The sequence below is a fragment of the Saccopteryx bilineata genome, chromosome 1 (genome assembly GCF_036850765.1).
Source record: "Saccopteryx bilineata isolate mSacBil1 chromosome 1, mSacBil1_pri_phased_curated, whole genome shotgun sequence".
Classification (NCBI taxonomy): Eukaryota; Metazoa; Chordata; class Mammalia; order Chiroptera; family Emballonuridae; genus Saccopteryx; species Saccopteryx bilineata.
Window position 1 is genome coordinate 349,065,038 of NC_089490.1, and position 21,046 is coordinate 349,086,083.

A 21,046-nucleotide genomic window follows, 5' to 3' on the forward strand; every position below is an offset into this window, starting at 1 on the left:
TGAGAAAGCATCAATGAACAACTAAAGTAACGCAACTGCAAGTTGATGCTTCTCATCTCTCTCCTTTCCTGTCTCTGTTTTTCTCTCTGTCTCTAGTAACAAACTATAGAAATGATCCCTGAAAGTATAGTCTTACTCTCTGTCTCTAAAAAAGAAAAAAACAAAAGGTTATGATTAACCCAAACCTGTGCAATGGAGGGTAGGGGGAAACCCTTTTCCATTTGTGTTGGGTTAAAGTAGGAAACAAATTTTTGACTGTGGGGCTACGGCAGACCGAGTAACCCCTTGCTCAAGCCAGCGACCTTGGGTCCAAGCTGGTGAGCTTTGCTCAAACCAGATGAGCCCATGCTCAAGCTGGCGACCTCGGCGTCTCAAACCTTGGTCCTCCGCATCCCAGTCCAACGTTCTATCCACTGGGCCACCGCCTGGTCAGGCAGGAAACAAATCTTTGACTATTGAAAAGTGAGGTCTGGCCTGACCTGTAGTGGTGCAGTGGATACTCTGAGGTTGCCAGTTTGAAACTCCGGGCTTGCCTGGTCAAGGCACATATGGGGGTTGATGCTTCCTGCTCCTCTCCCCTTCTCTCTCTCTAAAATGAATAAAATCTTTTTTTAAAAAAAGGAACTTTAAAAAAAGAAAAATAAAAGTGAAGTCTATATCCTTTCCCTTTGAATGCAGACAGGCTCTGTAACTGCTTTGACCAATAGAATATGGTAATAGTGGTGCTCTGCCAGTTTCTAGCTCCAGGACTTAAGGGACTATTGTGGACTGAACATTTGTGTCTCTCCAAAATTCATATGTTGAAACCCTACCCAGCCCCATGTGATAGTATTAAAAGCATGGTCTTGGGAGTTGATTAGAATTAGATGAGAGTAGAGCCCTAATAAGAGTCATGAGAGCTTGACCAGGCGGTGGCGCAGTGGATAGAGCGTCAGACTGGGATGCGGAGGACCCAGGTTTGAGACTCCGAGTTCGCCAGCTTGAGCGCAGGCTCATCTGGCTTGAGGAAAAAAAAAAAAAAAAAAAAAAAGCTCACCAGCTTGGACCCAAGGGGTTAATCAGTTTGCTGAAGGCCCGCGGTCAAGGAACATATGAGAAAGCAATCAATGAACAACTAAGATGTCGCAACAAAAAACTGATGATTGATGCTTCTCATCTCTCTCCGTTCCTGTCTGTCTATCCCTATCTATCCCTCTCTCTGACTCTCTCTCTGTCTCTGTAAAAAAAAAAAAAAAAAAAGAATCACGAGAGAGTGTGTTTTTCTCTCTACTCTCCACCAGTCAGGATACATGAAGAATTCAGCAGTCTGCAAAGGAAGAGGGTCCTCACTGGAATTGACCATGCTGGCACCCAGATCTTGGACTTCTAGCCTTCAGAACTATGAGAAATAAATTAAGAGCCCCAGTCTATGGTATTCTGTTATAGCCACCTAAAGTAAGACAGACAGTGGCAACTTCTATTTCTCGTATCTTGGAATACTAGCTCTTAGATCCTTCAGCCACCATATAAGAAGCCTGATACCCTACTGGAGATGCTCACGGACTACCCAAAGAGGAGGGGGTTGTAGCTGCAGCCAACCTTCCTGCAGTACCTTCCCTAGTGCCAACCATCTGAGTAAAATCATCTTAGATGCTCAAGACCAGCCCAGACACTAGTTGAATATCACCAAGGAGAAGGATTATCCACCTGAGTCTTGCCCAAATTCCTGGCTCACAAAAATCTTGAAATATAATAAGAGAGCTATTACTTTAAGCTGCTATGTTTGTTTGGTTATTTAATTTTGTATTTTAGAATAATTTTTTACTTACCTAAAAAATTGCAAAAGTACTAAAGAGAGAAGAGTACCTGTATACTTTTCATCCAGCTTCTCCAAATGTTGATTGCCATCTTAACCTTACCAAAACACTGAAGGGGTTCAGGACAGGCCTCCCCAAGATGTGCTACTTTGGCATTGGATTGCCTTGAGCTGAAAATACACCATTTTTGGTATATATTAGTGATGTGCTGTGGAAAAAAAGAGAATATACCATGGAAGTGTGCAAGAAGAAGAATGAACCTCTTCTGGGGCCTCAGAAGGCCCCCTTCTAAGACCTTTTAAAGGAGAGACAGACCTGGCTCGTTGAAGGAGCACAGCATCCCAAGCAGATGAAAGAATTGTGCAAAGGCCCCGAGACACAAAGCATTTTAGTGGGTCTGAGGCTTTTGGGATGTGGTTGGGGTAGAGGAAGGAAGGGGGAACCCTGGCCAGATGGTTCAGTTGGTCGGAGCATCATCCTGATATGCGAGGGTTTGCAGATTCAATCCCAGGTCGGGGCACATACAGAAACAGATAGATGTTTCTGTCTCTCCTTTCCTCTCTCCCTAAAAATCAATAAATAAATTTTTAAAAATTTAAAAAGCAAGGAGGTGGTTGGCTCTAGGTGAGGTGGACAGGAAGGCAGGGTCAGATGTTGCCTGGCAGGGACTTCGGCTCACAGTTGAAAAGCAGTAGGCAACCAGGAAAAGGTTTTAGGCTGCTATGTGAGATTTGGAAGTGGTGCAAGAAACAAGTCAGTTATTACATGGCCCAGGTTCCAGGGGGTGAGAGTCTGAACTAGAGTGGGACATGGTGATGGAGAAAAGAGATCTGGCAAAGCATCTGGGAGCGAAAGGGACATATCAGGGACCAGAATCTCCCAAGTTTACAGCAGCACTGCAGTGGTGAAAAAGTAAGCAACTGGTTGCTTCCCTGAGCCCATTTTCCAAAATGGTGCCTATTCAAATGAGAGTAAGGGAGATAGAGACTCCCACATGCACCTGGACCAGGATCCACCTGGCAACCCCCGTCTGGCGCCAATGCTCTGCCCATCTGGGGCAGCTCACAACTGAGCTATTTATTTTTAGCACCTGAGGTGGAGGCTTGACAGAGTCATCCTCAGCACCGAGGGCCAACGTGCTCAAATCACTCAAGCCATGACTGCAGGAGGGAAGGGTGGGGGAGAAGCAGATGGTTGCCTCTCCTGTGTGCCCTTACGGAATCTAAAGCCAGGACATCCATATGCCCGGTTGATGCTCTTCCACTGGGCTAACTGGTCAGGGCCTCCAACAGACTTTTTTTTTTTACAGAGACAGAGAGAGAGTCAGAGAGAGGGATAGATAGGGACAGACAGACAGGAACGAAGAGATGAGAAGCATCAATCATTAGTTTTTCATTGTGATACCTTAGTTGTTCATTGATTGCTTTCTCATATGTGTCTTGACTGTGGGCCTTCAGCAGACCGAGTAACCCCTTGCTCAAGCCAGCGACCTTGGGTTCAGGCTGGTGAGCTTTGCTCAAACCAGATGAGTCCGCGCTCAAGCTGGCGACCTCGGGGTCTTGAACCTGAGTCTTCCACATCTCAGTTTGATGCTCTATCCACTGCACTACCGCCTGGTCAGGCTCCAACAGACTTTTTAAAAATTAATTTATTATTTTAAAATGTGGTAAAATATACATGGTATAAAAGTTACCATTTTAAAATGTATAGTTTACGTTCACACTGTTGTGGAACCATTTCCACGTAGCATCCATCTCCAAAACGTCCTGAACTGAAACTGTGCACCCATCAAACCCTAACTCCCATGTCCCTTCCTCCAGCCCCTGTATCACCATTCTACTTCCTGTCTCTATAGATCTGATTTATCTAGGTACCTCATATTAAGTGGATTTATTACAGTCTTTGTCCTTTGTGACTGGCTTCTTTCACTTAGCATAATGTCTTCAAAATTCACCCATGTTGATAATCAATTTTTTTTTGTCTTTTTTTTTTTTTAAACAAAAGAGACAGACAGGGAGAGAGATGAGAAGCATCAATTCTTTTTTTTTTTTTTTTTTTTTTTTTTTGTATTTTTCTGAAGTTGGAAACGGGGAGGCAGTCAGACAGACTCCCTCATGCACCCGACCGGGATCCACCCGGCATGCCCACCAGGGGCCGATGCTCTGCCCATCTGGGGCATCGCTCTGCTACAACCAGAGCCATCCTAGCGCCTGAGGCAGAGGCCACAGAGCCATCCTCAATGCCCGAGCCAACTTAGCTCCAATGGAGCCTTGGCTGCGGGAGGGGAAGAGAGAGACAGAGAGGAAGGAGAGGGGGAGGGGTGGAGAAGCAGATGGGCACTCCTGTGTGCCCTGGCCGGGAATTGAACCCGGGATCCTGAGAAGCATCAATTCTTCATTGCAGCACCTTAGTTGTTCATCGATTGCTCTCTCATATGTGCCTTGATTTGGGGCACTCTAGCCAAGCCAGTGACCCCTTACTCAAGCCAGTAACTTTGGGCTTCAAACCAGCGACCATGAGGTCATGTCTATGATCCCACACTCAAGCTGGCAACCCTGCACTCAAGCTGGTGAACCCGGGCTCAAGCCGGCAACCTCAGGGTTTCGAACCTGGGTCCTCAGAATCCAAGGCCAATGACTGGTCAGGTGATACGTAACAGTTTTGAAGGTAAAAGTGAGAGTAAAGATTGGTGTAAAGGTTGCTGAAACTATGACACAGAGACTAAGGAAGCTGAGCCAAGAGAAGACTGTGAGAAATGTGGGCAAAGGCTAACACCTTTGCTCTGTGCTTGTTTTCTTCATAACAAAAAAGGAGCAGCCCTTTTATGACTGCACTCCACCTCCACAGCACACAGCTAAACAAATTTATTATCTCAGAGTTACAAGTCTCACTGGGCTACAGTCAAGGTTTCCAGAAAGCAATATATTCCTTCCTGGAAGATCTAGATGAGGATCAGTTCCCTTGCCTTTTCTAGCTTTTTTTTTTTTTTTTTAAATGAGAGGAGGGGAGATAGAGAGACAGACTCCTGTATGTGCCCCGACCAGAATCCACCCAGCAACCCCCGACGGGTGCTGATGCTTGGAACAACCAAGCTATCCTCAGCACCTGAGCTAATGATCCAACCAGTTGACCCACTGGCTGAGAGAGCAGAAGAGAGAGAGAAAGGGGAGAGGGAGGGGAAGAGAAGCAGATGGTTGCTTCTCATGTGTGCCCTAACCGGGGACAGAACCTGGGGCATACACATGCCAGGCCTATGCTCTATCCACTGACCCAACCGGTCAGGGCCATTTTTCCAGCTTCTAAAGGCTGCCTGCATTTTTTGGCTCATGCCCCTTTCTCTATCATCAAAGCCAGCAGTGTAGCATCTCTCTGACTCTTCTTTTTTCCTCATATCCTTTTTTTTCTGGACATAGAAAATCTTTCTGATTTTCTGACCACACAAAGTCTTTCCAATTTTTGAATATTAAGGATTTATATGATATAAACAGATTGGGTTCCCCTGGCTAATCTGGACTAGTCTCCCATTTTAAATTCCTTAACCTTAATCACATCTGCAGTGTTCCTTTTGCCATGTCAAATACCATTCACAGGTTCTGGGATTAGGACAGGGACATCTTTGGGAGGCCTTTATTCTGCCTCACACTCTTGAGTACTGAGTGATGGTGAGTGTGTGTGCCGGTTTGTACAGGTTTGTGTCCCCTCAGCTGTTACTCCCAACACACTGGATCTCTCTTCCCACTTTTTTATTGTTTTAGCTTTGGTCAGTGTGAGGAGACCTTAGCTTCAGTAAGCAAATATATGCAAACACACCATGCAAATCAGGGCCTGGCTTGAGCACTCCTCCTGGGCTGCTTTCTGAGGGACAGGAAGAGAATCCAAAGAGATCGCTGCTAGCTCACCCATCCATCCTACTCTGAGTCAGCCCAGAGAGGCCCCAATAACTGTTTGCTGACCAAAAATAAATGAGCTGTTGGGTGGCCTTGAGGTAGAAGGAACCTTAGACATCAGGCAAAGGTACACTCCCTCCGCCAGCCTATGCAGAGGGGCCTCCAAACTCCCCCAGCATCATCACATGCCATGCTCTCCTGCCTGGTCAGTCTCTTCATTCACCCCACCCCCAGCACCCACTCATGGAGTCCCCTCCCACCTGGGAGATTTCCTCTCTCCATCCTTCTCTCTGCCTCTAACTCCAAAGCATCCTCCAAGACCCACCCAGCTCAAGGAAGTCTTTTTCAATGTCTCCTTGTCTTCTTCCAAGAATATGTGTCAGCCTTTGAGTTCAGGGCATTGTCTTGTGGTAAGTACTGTTTCTCTCATTGTGTCTACCACCATCTGCAGTGAGCACACCATACCCTTTCAGGTCTGTGTGCTTCTGTATATGTCATTCCTTCTTGTCTAAAATGTCCTCTCCCAACTTCTCCTGCAAGGTGCCACCTCCCCGAGGAGCTGTCCCCGCATTCTCTCCCATGCTTTACCTTTCTCTTCTCAATGTTCTTAATCTTCTCAGAACCTATTTCCACTGTAGCACTTGTAGCATATAGGCACATGAACTAATTCAATGCCATTAGACTGAAGGGAAAAAGTCATACTGTACAAACATCTCTGAGTGGCTGCTCTATGCCAGGTCCTATCTGTGCTAGGTATCGAGGAAATAAAGTTGATCCAGAGACCCACCCTCAGAGTTTAATAATTTGCTTTATGTCTTTTGAACTAGACTGGGGGCTCCCAGAGGATGAGGACTCAGTTCTGATTATTCTGTAGGTCTCCATCTCCCAGAACAGACCAACCTATAAGAAAACTTTGAAGAGTAAAATATGGACATTTTTTTTGTTGTTGTAGCTTCAGCTTGGACAAGCCACTTCACCTTCCAGAACATCACATTTATCATATGCTGAGGACAGGATTCCTAGTGCTGGGGTGAGAATAAGAGGAAACTATAGCCTGACCAGATGGTGGCGCAGTGGATAGAGCATTGAACTGGGATGTGGAGGATCCAGGGTCGAGACCCCGAGGTCCCCAGCTTGAGTGCAGGTTCATCTGGTTTGAGCAAAGCTCACCAGCTTGGACCCAAGGTCACTGGCTTGAGCAAGGGGTTACTCAGTCTGCTGTAGCCCCCTAGTCAAGGCACATATGAGAAAAACAATCAATGAACAACTAAAGTGCCACAATGAGAAATTGATGCTTCTCATCTCTCTCCCTTTCTGTCTATCCCTATCTATCCCTCTCTCTGTCTCTGTCAATAAAATAAAATAAAAAAAGAGAGGAAACTATGATGTGAAAGCTCTTTGGAGATCAAATATCCTGCAGTATGCATTAAAGATAGTGACAGTCCCTTCTGTTCCCCACCAGGGCCTGCCACACACCTCAAGAATTGTGGAAGCAGCTTTCAGTAGCACTGAATTCACATCAGTCAGCTCTGGCCCTTCCTGAATCCTGTAGACATTTCTACACAGAGCTTTGGATCCCTCTCCATTCTATGAGCTCTTACTGTTGGGAAATCACCATCATGCCTCCTGCTTTCAGTCCAGGCCCTGCTTATTTAAAACACAATGAAAGAGCCTGACCAGGCGGTGGTGCAGTGCATAGAGTGTCGGACTGGGATGCAGAAGACCCAGGTTCGAGACCCCGAGGTCGCCAGCTTGAGCGCGGGCTCATATGGCTTGAGCAAAAAGCTCACCAGCTTGAGCCCAAAGTCGCTGGCTCGAGCAAGGGGTTACTTGGTCTGTTGAAGGCCCGCGGTCAAGGCACATATGAGAAAGCAATCAATGAACAACTAAGGTGTTGCAATGCGCAATGAAAAACTAATGATTGATGCTTCTCATCTCTCCGTTCCTGTCTGTCTGTCTCTGTCTATCCCTCTTTCTGACTCTCTCTCTGTCTCTGTAAAAAAAAAAAAAAATGAAAGAGAAGAAAGAACACAAAGGGCCAGATCGCAGGGATTCACATCAGAGCTGAAACATGGTTGGGGTATTATGTTAGAGAAAACAAAAGTTGAGAGATGAGGAGGGTCCTGCTCATCTTGCTGGGGTTCACAGCAAGTCAGCAATAGGGGCAACGTAAGACCCCCAAATCCTAGTTCCCATGCTATCCACTCCATCTAAAGGCCACCAAGGCCCTTCTACATATGAGTGCACCTAACATTCTTTCTCTCTCCACCCCCAGACACCTAGTTCTGCACCTAAAGGATTCTTACTATTCTCCAAACACATCATCTGCTTTCAACTACATGCCCTTGCATGTCATATATGCCTCTGTGTACCCCTTCTCCTATTTATCTACCAGGTAAACTACTTATCCCTCAAAGAACACTCAAATGTTTCCTTTCCTGGAACAAAAGTATAAATTCAGCTTAGGTAGAACCCATTCATTTCTCCCTCCTCTGTGCTCTCATAATACTCTATATATTTATTGATTTTTAACATTTACTACCCTCCTCTGTAATTGTCTTTGTCCTTACTACACTGTAGTTTTTTCTAGTACAGGCATTACTTCTGCTTAATGTCTCTGTCCAAAGACCTATCAAGGTGCCTGGCACACAGTTGACACTCAGTAAATGTTGACTAAACAGTGAAACAAATGGCCTGACCAGGCAGTGGCACAGTGGATAGAGCATTGGCCTGGGAAGCAGAGGACCCAGGTTTGAAACCCTGAGGTCACCAGCTTGAGCACGAGCTCACTGCCTGATTGTAGGGTCATAGATATAACCCCATGGTCACTGGCTTGAGCCCTAAAGTTGCTGGGGATCACTGGGTCAGCTGAAGTCCCCCGGTCAAGGTACATATAAGAAAGCAATCAATGATCAACTAAGGTGCTGCGATAAAGAACTGATGCTTTTCACCTCTCTTTCTTCCTGTCTGTCTGTCCCTATCTGTCCCTCTCTTTGTCTCTGTCTCTCTCACTAAAACAAACAAAACAAAACAACAAAAAGCCCAGGGAAACAAATGAAAAAATATGGGGCAAATTATTTAACCTCTTTTTTTTTTTTTTGACAAAGACAGAGAGTCAGAGAGAGGGACAGATAGAGACAGATAGACGGGAAGGAAGAGAGATGAGAAGCATCAGTTCTTCATTGCAGCACCTTAGTTGATCATTGATTGCTTTCTCATATGTGCCTTGACTGGAGGGCTACTGCAGAACGAGTGACCCCTTGATCAAGCCAGTGACCTTTGGGCTCAAGCCAGCAACCATAGGGTTATGTCTATGATCCCACACTCAAGCCAGAGACCCTGCACTCAAGTCGGTGAAACTGTGTTCAAGCCGGCAACCTCGGAATTTCGAACTTGGGCCCTCCATGTCCCAGTCCAACGCTCTATCCACTGCACCACCTCTTGGTCAGGCACTTAACCTTTTAAAGTTTATTTTTATTATCCTTGAAATGAAAGAAAGTGAAACATTTGGCAAGGATAAATGATAGATAATGAATTTAGAATAAATAGTACTATTATTGACTCAGTTGCAGGAGCCCAAATCGGGCAACTATTCAAAATTTCTACTTCTTCTTCTTCTTTTTTCCCTCCCCCAGGTAACCAGTCACTATTATTTGATGTACTTGTCTGAGGACCTTGGTAAGAAATTCTAAGTTACAAGGGAATTTCCATCTGGCTAGAGATCTCAGGAAGAATAGGAGGCAAAGGACGCTAGAGGATCCTGTAAAGAAAAGAAAAAAAGCCTGACCAGGCGGTGGCGCAGTGGATAGAGTGTCGGACTGGGATGCAGAGGACCCAGGTTTGAGACCCCAAAGTCACCAGCTTGAGCACGGGCTCATCCGCCTTGAGCCAAAAAAAAAAAAAAAAAAGGTCACCAGCTTGGACCCATGGTCGCTGGCTCAAGCAAGGGGTTACTCGGTCTGCTGAAGGCCCGTGGTCAAGGCACATATGAGAAAGCAATCAATGAACAACTAAAGTGTCACAACAAAAAAACTGATGATTGATGCTTCTCATCTCACTCCAATCTTGTCTGTCTGTCCCTATCTATCCCTCTCTCTGACTCTCTCTCTGTCCCTGAAAAAAAAAAAGGCATCAACCTGGGATGCTGAGGACCCAGGTTTGAAACCCTGAGCTCATCAGCTTGAGCGTGGGATCACAGACATGACCTCATGGTCACTGGCTTGAGTCCAAGGTTGCTGGTTTGAGCAAGGGGTCATTGGCTCAGCTGAAGCCCCCAGTCAAAGCACATATGAGAATGAACAACTAAAGTGCAATCAATGAACAACTAAAGTGCTGCAACAAGAAGTTGGTGCTTCTCATCCCTTTACCTTTGTGTCTGTCCCTGTCTGTTCCTTTGTCTCCTCTCTCGCACTTAAAAAGAAAAAAAAGAAACAGGAGAGACTAATGGGGACATAAGTTCCAGATAAGGCCAGCAGGGAGAGGTCAGGCTGGATCCTAGGGATATAAAAACCACTCAGTCTGTGCCCTCAAGGAGCTCAAGGCCTGCTGAGAAAACACAATTTTGTACAAAACCAAACTGTAGTGGCTGTTTCCTTTTTGATACTACTTCTTTATTTGGTTTCCAGGGTATCATCCAACTTGCCAGGTCTTCTAATATTTTTGTAATCTTTTTGGCTCTCCTTCTCAGTCTGGCTTGCTCAGTGGTGGGATTCAGATGATTTGTACCAGTTTGGCAGAACCAATACCTAATTTTTTGTTGAGTTTGATGAACAGGTTGTTAAAATGGACCTGTAATCAGGATTCTCTCTAAAGTGGGTGCCTGGGCAGCCTCCCAATGTGGAAATCACAAATTTACATTCCTTACTCTTTTTTAACATTCATCTGCTCAACAGCGTATTCTAAGAACCCATAGTCATGTTCATTCTGTCCATGGATGAAAAAAATTGCAGGTAAGGATGCCAATCAAGAACCAATATGAGGCCCTGGCCGGTTGGCTCAGTGGTAGAGCGTCAGCCTGGCGTGCGGGAGTCCTGGGTTTGATTCCTGGCCAGGGCACACAGGAGAGGTGCCCATTTGCTTCTCCACCCCTCCCCCTCTCCTTCCTCTCTGTCTCTCTCTTCCCCTCCTGCAGCAAGGCTCCATTGGAGCAAGGATGGCCTGGGCGCTGGGGATGGCTCTGTGGCCTCTGCCTCGGGCACTAGAATGGCTCTGGACGCAGCAGAGCGATGCCCCAGATGGGCAGAGCATCACCCCCTGGTGGGCATGCCGGTTGGATCCCGGTTGGGTGCATGCGTGAGTCTGTCTGACTGCCTCCCCATTTCCAGCTTGGGGGGGGGGAGAACCAATATGAAAATATTGTATCTTGAATAACTGTTTTACTTTTTTTGGTCAGGTTATTATTTAACATTTTTTCATTAATATTTTTAAACTTTTTTATAATATAGATTAGTTTGTGTACCTCTTGTTCTCATGAAATAATAAACTACCTTCTAGTATACCGTTTTTTTTATACTTAAAACAGTCATTATGGCAGAGAACTGGTTGTTATTTGAATACCACCACTGTGGTTGGGGCAGGAGTATATTTGTGGACTGCTGGCCCTGAAAGAGGCTGATAGATGATAGAGCTTAATAGGAGTTGGGTTTGAAAGGCCTCTTGAGCTTGACCTGTGGCTCCACAGTGGATAGAGCATGACCTGGAATGCTGAGGTCGCTGGTTCGAAACCGAGGGCTTGCAGGGTCAAGGTACAAATGGGAAGCAATTACAAGTGGATGCTTCCCGCTCCTCACCCCTCTTCTCTTTCTCCATTCTCTAAAATTAATAAATAAAATATTTTTAAAAGGAAAGAAAGGCCTCTTGGCAAAAAGCACGAGGATCCCTGAAAGGAGGGGTGAGCCAGAGATTACAAGAACAGAGACATGGGCAAAAGAGTGGAAGAGATGAGGGTGACCACTAAGGGAATTTGGCCCTGGTCAGGAAAGGGCAGCTGATTTCCTCGCTGCTGAGGAATTCAGCTGTGCCTGAGAATGACTAGTTACTTAGGCCTTAACTATTCTCAAATACAGAACTGGATAGGCTATCTTAAGAGACAAGTGTACCATTACTGGCCTCAGGAGTCTGGTTTCTCTACTGGACTGCGAGGTGTTCTGGCAGGGGTCATGTTCCTAGATTTATCCTAAACTTCTTGCAGAGCCCAGATTATAGTAGGGACTCAAATATTTCCGCTGTAAGCATACATACGAATATATGCACCCAAACGGGAAACCGAATTAGGGAGGACAAACGTCAGAAAACTAAACGTCAGAAAACTAAACACCGATCCCGGCTTAGAAGCAAACTAATTTTTCCAGCATGTAGCAGCAAAAACACGCCCACTGCTAACGCCGGTCATCCTGCTCAGCAGGGGTTGGCAAGCCAATAGTCTGTGGGCAAGGGGCGGGGTTAAGTGGAGTCATTGGCGGCGGCGGCGGGTAAAGAGGCCAATTGGCTGAGTTTCAAGGCGGGGCTAACAGAGTAGGCGCGACAAATGTCTACCTCCAACAACGTGACTAAGGTGTGACGTCACATCCTGTGTGGTGGGCGGGAGCGGGAAACAAAAGCAGGCCAATGACGCATGCGTTTGGTGTATCCCGGTTCTGGTGGATTCTTCCGCTCAGGATTGAAGTGCTTCCGGGTCGCTGCCGGCTGCCACTTTTCGGCGTGGTAAGTACTGAAGCAAGGGTGCGCCTGCTGTCTCCTTGCCCCTTCCTCCCTCCCCCAGAGAAACCCCGCTCCCCTGACCCGCCTCCTCGGGAGCTCCGTGTTCAGACTCCTTTTTATATTAAAGAGCGCCGGCTCATTGGCCGCTTCTTTGAGACTAAGCCCCACCCCGTCACACAAGATCGTCACTCATTGGTGTCACTTCTTGTCACCCAGTATTTCGTCCAGTTAATTGGCTCTATTCAAGCGCCGCTCCTTTCGCCATTACTACCCTATAAAGGCAAATACCTCTCTGAATCCCGCCTCTGCCTTCTTCCTGTTGGTCAACCCCACGGTTATTATAATAAGCAAAGAATGGGCGGTGGCTTTGCTGCGAGGGTTTGGGTTACCGGATCCTCGATTTTTGTTCTTCTCAGTTCTTTTGGGAGATGAGGGTTGGTACTGTTGTACCTGTTATATGGTTGAGGAGACCGAGGTCCACGGAATGGCAGGGCTGGCCCCGGATCGATCAGATAAATTAGGGCAAACGCAGAACTAGGCCTAGATTTTTTTCTCCTATTCTTCGCTAGTGCCCGGCGTGGATCCCTTGCTCAGGGCAGTTCTCTACCACATTTCACTGTTACCTAGAACCCAGTCTTTGCCTTCGCTGGGCCTCAATTTTCTTGTGGGCTGGAAGGTTTTAATTCATATTCTCTGAGACGTTCCTTGTTATCTCCCTCAGCTGCTAATCTGAGCTGAATTTACTTGTTCTCTCACATGTTAGTTCATCCATTCAATCTTCCATCTACTTATACATTTACCCATGCCTTAAGAATGTCTTACTGAACCATACCTGCATGGACCCCCACCCCCACCCCACCACCCGCAATTTGGCTGCGGTGTATGAGAGAGGTGGTTAATTTCTGACATTGGATTGATATGTACATCATAGAGGAGCAAAAAGTAGTTCTTAGTGTTTGGAGGAGATAGAGACAATTTCTTTCTTTTTTTTTTTTTTTTTTTAATGTTTATTGTATTGATTTTAAAGAGAGGGAGAGAAACAGGAACATGCATCTGCTCCTGTAGGTGCCCTGACCGGAGATCAAACTGGCAACCTCTGCACTTTGGGATGATGCTAACCAACTGAGCTATCCAGCCAGGGCGATAGAGAGTTTCAATAGAGCCCTGCTACCTCTTAATTTTGCACTACTGGTCTGCATTTTGGATTCCTGTCTTTACATTTGGCTTCCATTCTCTTTCCTCCTGGAACAGTTTACAAACAGCTTTACTTATCCATAAAGTAGATTACCTTACTTAACGATCAGAGTAACTATGAGGGTGGTATATTTGTTATTATCCCCCTTTTATAGATGAGGAAAGTGGGGCTCAGCGAGGTTAAGTGACTTGGCCAAGGTCAAACAGCTAGGGATGGAGCCAGGACTCAAACCCAGGTCTGTCTGATTCCCACAGGGAAGAGCTGCTTCCCTGCTCCCTTCCACTCCAACCCACCACCAAATCAAACTGTAACCTAAATAAAAACCAAAGCCAAACACATCTGAAGGCTGGATTCACCTGATCTTTTCCCTCTGTCTAGGAGCCATGTCCACCTTGTTTCCCTCACTGTTCCCCCGTGTGACTGAAACTTTGTGGTTTAATCTGGATCGACCTTGTGTAGAAGAGACAGAGCTGCAACAGCAAGAACAGCAGCATCAGGCCTGGGTGAGTGAGGGCCTAGCACAGTGGTGGAGCCTCAATCAAGGATAACCCCCTTCACTAGCCATGAGCTAGTCTTTGGAGACCTGCCCTGGAGGAGCTTTTTGCTTTGAAATGAGAATAATCCAGCTGGGAAGCTAGGTTTTCATCTTTGTGTTACCCTAATTTTCTGAGGGACCATGGGACCTGTAGGCTAGATTGAAGCCCAGACTCTTCCCTAAAGCATAGGAAATAATAATTTTGATTATTTATTGAGGACCTAGCAGATGCCATGTTCCAGGCTGATAGTCTCTCACTTCACCCTCACCATAATCTTATGAGGAAACCAAAGCCCAGAGAGTTTATGTAATTGGGTCAAGTTCATAAGTAAGTGGCAGATGACAGGAGAGAAAGGGATTGAATCTTCCTGAGAACTAGGAGGAAGCTGCTCCTTCACACTTGAGTGTCTGCTTGTGGGCAGGGTGGTCCAGTCCCACACCTCTGACCTTCTCTGCTTGGGCACTGACCCTGCTTTTCTTCCCCTTTGGCCACAGCTCCAGAGCATTGCCGAGAAAGACAACAACCTGGTACCTATTGGCAAACCAGCCTCAGAGGTGAGTAGGGTCCATGTGGACTAAGGCTTTGCACTAATTCTGAAGGTCCTGCCTCTGACTCCAGAAGAGCTGTGGTCCTCAGCTCTGGATAGAGGCCAGAAATAGGAGCTAGAGGGGGGTGGACATTGGGCCCAAAACTAAGGTCCTGCAGAACATACACCAGCCTACTAGACTCAGGTAGGGCAGGGGTGGGGAGCAGGGAGTTATCTGTTGGTTCCAGTGGGCCAGCCCTGAATTAGTCCAAGAAGGCCTGTAGAGTCTATAGGTTCTCCCCTGCCTCATTAGCATTATGATGACGAGGAAGAAGAGGATGAAGATGATGACGAGGATAGTGAAGAGGACTCAGAGGATGATGAAGACATGCAGGACATGGATGAGATGAATGACTACAATGAGTCACCTGATGATGGAGAGGTCAACGAGGTAGGCAGGGATGTAGGGAGGGCCTCTGCTCCTGGACCCCTGCCCCTGACCTAATTGGTGGCCAAGGGGTACAGAAATCCTGGATCCAGACATGACAGGGATCTGGGACTGGGGCTGGCTGGGTGGCTGAGGCCCCTCCCCACCCACACCAGCCTCCTCTCCAGGTGGATATGGAAGGCAACGAACAGGATCAGGACCAGTGGATGATCTAGGTAGACAAGGCAGGGTGGCCTCAGGGAGATTCCAGGCCAACCCAACCTATCCTGTAACCCCTGCAGAACCAACTGATCACCCCAGTGCCTGAAAGCTCTTCGTCAGGCACCTCCTCAGCTGCTGCCAGGATCTGGTCTCCTTGGCCCCTCCCAGGCCATCAGCTTGTTCTTGAATCCCCAGGGCCTGAGCCCACCCCACCTTTCTGGCCAGTACCTCACCCCTTGACTGCCAGGTGTAGTCTCTTTCTAAATCTCTTTAATAAAGACACAGGACTGATATTTTCCCCATGTCTATTCCCTATTTGTTGGTGGGACCCAGAGGAATCCAGCATCTTCTCTTGAGCTTTGGAAGAGGACATTCAAGGGATTTCAGGCAAACCTATCTGGTCATGTGGGCCAAGGCAAGGAAAGGCCAGGGGGCAGGCCTGGCCCCACGCTCATTGCCATCTCCTCTGGCCCAGCCTGCACCAGCCATTACTACAGGTCCTCTAACTCAGTGTTCAATGTTTCTTTTAATCCTGTTCACAATGGCATGGGCTGGGAAGGGTAGGCTTTCTGAGGCCCAGAGCTGAGAAGTCCCTAGAGCTCTCTCAGTCAGCTTTCTTGGTGTTAAGAGAGCAGATTAAGTCTCAGAGCAGGGCAGGGCTCCTTTGGAGTCACCCAGCAAATCAATGACAAAGCTGGGGTGGGAGCTCAGGTCTTTTGCCTGTCAGTTCATGGCTTTCTCTGGAAGGAGGGGCCCCAGTGGGACCAATCAGCCTGACACAACTTGATGTCTCAGCTGAGTGGGGCGGAGGTAGAAGGAGAGCCTCCCGACCTTGAGCCCAGCATGTGTCAGGCACAAGCAGGGAGGGATAGGGATGTACTGAGGTCCTTGCTTAAGTGGGGGTGAGGTGGGGCAGCAGTAAGTACCTCTGGCCTGGACCTCAGCCGGGCCCTGTGTAGGTGAGCTGGGCTATGCCATCCTTGATGGCAGGAAAGTCTGGGAGGCCAGTGTGGTGGAGGCGGCAGCGGTACCGGCCACAGCTCTTGGCGTACTGCAGGAAGCGGGGTGCACCAGGGAAGAGCACGTGGTCAGCTAACACAGTGGCACCAGCAGGCAGCAGGGCATGAGCCTCCAGCAGCTGCAGGTCTCGCAGGTAACATCGTGGCCGGTGTGCCAGGAGTACCAAATCTGCCCGGCTCAGCTGGTACTGGGTTCGTAAGCGCGGGATCACCTCCTCTGAGCTACCCACGATGAGCTCTACCTGTGGGGGTGGGAGGAACTGTAAGCAAGGGTGGGACAAATCTGGCTTGTCCCACATCAGATCTCACCAGGATCTGGTTTACATTATGCCAGGCCATGGTCTAGATCCCCACCAGTGTTCTCACATTTCCTCTGGCCTCAGAACCCAAGAAGGCAGTGTCAGTATTATGCTTTCTATTGTGCCAGAGAAGAAGCTGAGTTTCAGAGGACAAGTGCTTTGCCCAAGGTGTCATAGCTAATAAGAGGCAAACTAAGGTTTGGACCCATTTGCTGGGCTCCGGAGACTTCTCTTAACTGCTTCTTTGTCATTCAGCCACAAATATATATGTGCAAATGACTTTGAACAAGAGGACAGGCGTTCACACAGCCTTCAGGGTCACAGTTTCCTAAGTGGAGCTGCTTCCTCCTAGGTGGGACTCCCCCATGGGGGAGGCCTGGCCAGGGCAAGGCCAAGGGAAGAGACCAGGGCTGTGAATGAGGGAGCTGACCGTGAGCTCGTCGAAGCCAGCCAGGCGGATGAGTTTTTCAGCCACTGCTGCCGTGCGTGCATCCCACTCTACAGTGAGAAGGCGACTCCCAGGGGGCAGGGCACGGGCAATAAGCAATGTGGAGTACCCGCAGTAGGTGCCCAGCTCCAGCACACAAACAGGGGCCTTCTCTTCCACCAGCCGCATCAGGATCTGACCTATGGGGGGGGGGGGGGGGAGATGGCTATTGCAACAGACTTGGGAGATGGATTGCAAGCCGTAGAGATCTCATGCCCACCTGCCTCACTTTAGCTACCAACTAGCTGGGGTCTTATCTCTCTTGAAGTATAGCCCAAGCTGCCCCCCTGGTCCCTTGCTCCTTCAGGCTTGCCTCCTTTCAGTGTAGTCTTCACACCAGCCACTAGGAATCTTTCTGAAAAACAAGTCCGACATTATTACTCCCTGGTTCCTTGACCCTAAGGCCTCTGGGATTGACCTGGGGATCCTCAGCTTGACATTCACGACCTTCTTGGAGCTGATCCTATCTTACCTTTCCAGTTTCAGTTCTCAGTTCTTCCTGCCTGTAGCCTGTACCACAGCCTTCCAAGCAGCTGTGCCCAGGGTCAACCATTCTGGCTCATTCCTTTCTGCCACATTTGTAATATATGGCTGGCTTTGTACTTCCCCAACTATCCTCAGCTGCCTGGCCAACTCAAAAGCAGTCCTTCTAGGCTCAGCTCAGCTGTTGCTTCCTCCAGGACGGTCTAGGCAGAAACAACCACCAGGCTCCTGAGAGACCATTGCTAGAACTTCTAGTTTCATTCCCCCTTATTTTGTTCATTGGATATCTTTCTAATCTTGGAATTGGACCAGTTTCTTTTTTTTTTTTTTTGTATTTTTCTGAAGCTGGAAACGGGGAGAGACAGTCAGACAGACTCCCGCATGCGCCCAACTGGGATCCACTCGGCACGCCCACCAGGGGCGATGCTCTGCCCACCAGGGGGCGATGCTCTGCCCCTCCGGGACGTCTTTCTGCCGCGACCAGAGCCACTCTAGCGCCTGGGGCAGAGGCCAAGGAGCCATCCCCAGCGCCCGGGCCATCTTTGCTCCAATGGAGCCTCGCTGCGGGAGGGGAAGAGAGAGACAGAGAGGAAGGAGGGGGGGGTGGAGAAGCAAATGGGCACTTCTCCAATGTGCCCTGGCTGGGAATCGAACCTGGGTCCCCCTCACGCCAGGCCGACATTCTACCGCTGAGCCAACCGGCCAGGGCTGGACCAGTTTCTTAAATAAAACTCTGAATGCACTTGTACTAGTAGCTGGAACTCAGACAAATCCAGGCAGACACCTAGGATGTGGGATGTTGGAGCCTCCGTAGTGGGAGAGAAAGACATCACAAAGTTATCGGTTTTGTGCTGAGATGGTTAGTCCCCTGTGTATTATGCCCCCTTTGAGATCAGCATCAGTGGCTGATTCATCCATGTGGCCTCTCCTTCCTTCTCCCCTAGTACCCAGTGCATGCCTGGTACAAAAGAAGTGGCAATAAATGTTTGCTGGATGAATTAGCTTTGCCCAGCCCCCTAATTTCCAGAGGAGAAAAAAGAGACCCATAGAGAATCAAGAACCTGCCCAATTCACCCATTAAGTCTGCGGCAGATCCAGCTCTTCCTTCACCATCTTGGGGTGCTTCCTGGAGCAGAATGCTGGAGAACACTGACCTTTGGCAGGCCCCATGTGGCTTAGGTACTCGCAGTGGCTGCTCCAGTGGTCCAGGGTAGTGAGGATGTGACCAGGGTCCCCAGGCAGGGCATGGGTGTACACATAGCTGAAGGCCCGCTCCTCAATCTGCAGCCCTGACAGGCAGTCTCGGAGGCTCCGCAGGAAGACCGTGCGCACCAGAAGTCGGAAATGGTGCCGGTACCTCACCAGCAATGTCACCACCAGGGGCAGGAAGGCTAGTGCGATGGCAGGAGACATGGTTCCTACCTGGGTCCTGGGGTGGAGGGGAGGCAATGAGGGAAAACCCACACCTGGCATTTGCCAGAAGTAATTATTATCCCTATATTTTACAAACTGGCTCTGAAAGACTAAGTCTTTTGTCCAGAATCACATAGCAGAACTAGGATTTGAATCCGAGTTGGTCTGATCCCAAACCCATGTACCTTCAGCAACCTCATGCTAAATTCAGAACCCAACCCCAAACCACCTCTTCCCACTTCTGGCTCCTGGTTTCATCTTCACCATGCTCCCTCCACCCATTTTTCCTCATCTCTGTTGTCACCATTCTTCAGGACCCCTCTCACTAGTTTTCCTCTGAGATGTGCTTCTCCCACCCTACCCCAGGCCTGCTTGGTCTCCCCTGGTGCATTACTGTGTAGCAAAAAGCACAGCTTTACAGTCAGAAACTCCTTCACTGTCATTGTTCTGCCTCAGTAAAAGGCAATCAGAACACTCTATAGGGCAGGGGTCTCAAACTCAACTCAGCATGTGGGCCGCAGAGCAAGATCACAACCATTCGGAGGCCGCACTAGGTCTACAAAAGGCAACTGTTACGCAACACTTTTCTCACTGCAGTTGAAAACAAAAAAAAAATCAGTACAACAAGCACAATCGTACATGCAGTTTACTCAGTGTCACAAAACGACCAGAAACTGTAGTTCGCATCACAACTGCTGTTAACTAAGCTAATATCTAGCTAGGATGCTAGAGAAATGAAAAATACAAGTAGGCCCCTAGGCTTACTTAATTTTATCCAAAATATTTTGAACTTCGTGGATTAGTCTGCGGGCCGCACAAAATTGTTCAGTGGGCCGCATGCGGCCCGCGGGCCACGAGTTTGAGACCCCTGCTATAGGGTGTTCAGAAGATGTTCCCTCCCACTCCAGGACTTCCCCTATGTGCTTCCCTGGGGATGGGAAAAGCCTTTGATTCTATATTTCTTTTCCAGGCCTATCTCCCCTTCCTGCATTTCCCTCTACTGTTCTTTCTCAGCATTTCCTTCACATTTGCATACACACAGCACAGACTTTCTCCTCACTCAGCCCTCTCCCGCCACCACGAGAGATAAGTGCCCTGGACCATCTGACCCTTGTGAGACCACTGCTGGTGGACTAAAAATGAAAGTAGGAATGTATAAATGGGCATGAATAGGTGAGTGATGGCAAATTTGAAGTGGTGTGCTTGGGAACCCACACTCAAAGACCCTGCTTACCTGGGCTGGACGCTCCTGCTTGGGGAAGATCAGAGCATAGGAGAGGAGGAGGCAGTCCTTGGAGGGTGGGAGGAGAACCCAGCAGGCTGGACCTGCTCTCAATTATTGATGCTGAGGCTGCTGCTGTCACCTGAAACCTGCAGTTCAAGTTACTAACCCAGGGACAAGCTGGAGCTGCCTTCTACCCTTCAGGAGCCCTCACAGAACTTATAAGAACTCCAGGGTCTTGGCCCTGGCCGGTTGCCTAAGCGGTAGAGCGGCCGCCCAGCGTGTGGAAGTCCCAGGTTTGATTCCTGGTCAGGGCACACAGGAGAAGTGATCATCTGCTTCTCCACCCTTTTTCCTCCCCTCCCTCCCTCCCTCCCTCCCTCCCTCTTTCTCCCTTCTCCTCCCCTCCTGCAGCCAAGGCTTGATTAGAGCAAGTTGGCCTCGAGTGCTGAGGGTGCCCACGCAAGGGAGCAGTGGCCCCAGATAGTCAGAACATTGCTCTGCGTAGGGGGCTTGCCAGGTGGTTCCTTGTGGGGCACATGTGGGAGTCTGTCTCTCTGCCTCCCTGGCTCTCACTAAATTAAAAAGAAAAAAAGAACTCCAGGGTTTTGATTTGAAGGGTAACGGAGATACTGGGTTTGGTGGCCTCTCCTCCAACCCCTTGGATCAGCACATGCAAGCTGCGTGATAGGAATTGTAATTTTCTCATTAATTCCAAATTTAAGTTTTCTCTAAGTAAGTGCCAGGGCATGGGTCACAGAGAAGAGTCAGACCCTATCCCTGGCCCTGACCGGATAGCTTAGTTGGTTAGAGCATCATCCTGAAGTGGAAAGGT

The 21,046-nt window shown here is 48.4% G+C and overlaps 2 protein-coding genes and 1 pseudogene across 4 annotated transcripts; 1 reads left to right on the forward strand and 2 right to left on the reverse strand.

The window, feature by feature from the left end:
• On the reverse strand, window positions 1–134 carry LOC136321514 (small nucleolar RNA U3; annotated as a pseudogene).
• Window positions 135–12,264: 12,130 nt separating this feature from the next.
• On the forward strand, window positions 12,265–15,650 carry ANAPC15 (anaphase promoting complex subunit 15). Of its 3 annotated transcripts, none has more exons than XM_066250619.1 (5): window positions 12,265–12,385; window positions 13,956–14,080; window positions 14,608–14,667; window positions 14,953–15,090; window positions 15,369–15,650. In XM_066250619.1, the coding sequence occupies exons 2-5, from the start codon at window positions 13,961–13,963 to the stop codon at window positions 15,642–15,644; spliced, it is 594 nt and encodes a 197-aa protein (XP_066106716.1). In that variant the 5' UTR covers window positions 12,265–12,385; window positions 13,956–13,960; the 3' UTR covers window positions 15,645–15,650. The 3 variants fall into 3 exon arrangements, with proteins under 3 accessions (XP_066106716.1, XP_066106723.1, XP_066106721.1); XM_066250626.1 differs by having other exon boundaries at window positions 15,255–15,584; XM_066250624.1 differs by lacking the exon at window positions 12,265–12,385 and adding an exon at window positions 12,719–12,816.
• A 63-nt stretch (window positions 15,651–15,713) lies between these two features.
• Window positions 15,714–20,313, reverse strand: TOMT (transmembrane O-methyltransferase). The gene is made up of 4 exons (XM_066250617.1): window positions 20,224–20,313; window positions 18,731–19,005; window positions 17,037–17,233; window positions 15,714–16,549 (listed from the first exon to the last, which is right to left on the reverse strand). Exons 2-4 carry the CDS (start codon window positions 18,987–18,989, stop codon window positions 16,229–16,231), a joined length of 777 nt encoding a protein of 258 aa, XP_066106714.1. The 5' UTR covers window positions 18,990–19,005; window positions 20,224–20,313; the 3' UTR covers window positions 15,714–16,228.
• Window positions 20,314–21,046: the final 733 nt, after the last annotated feature.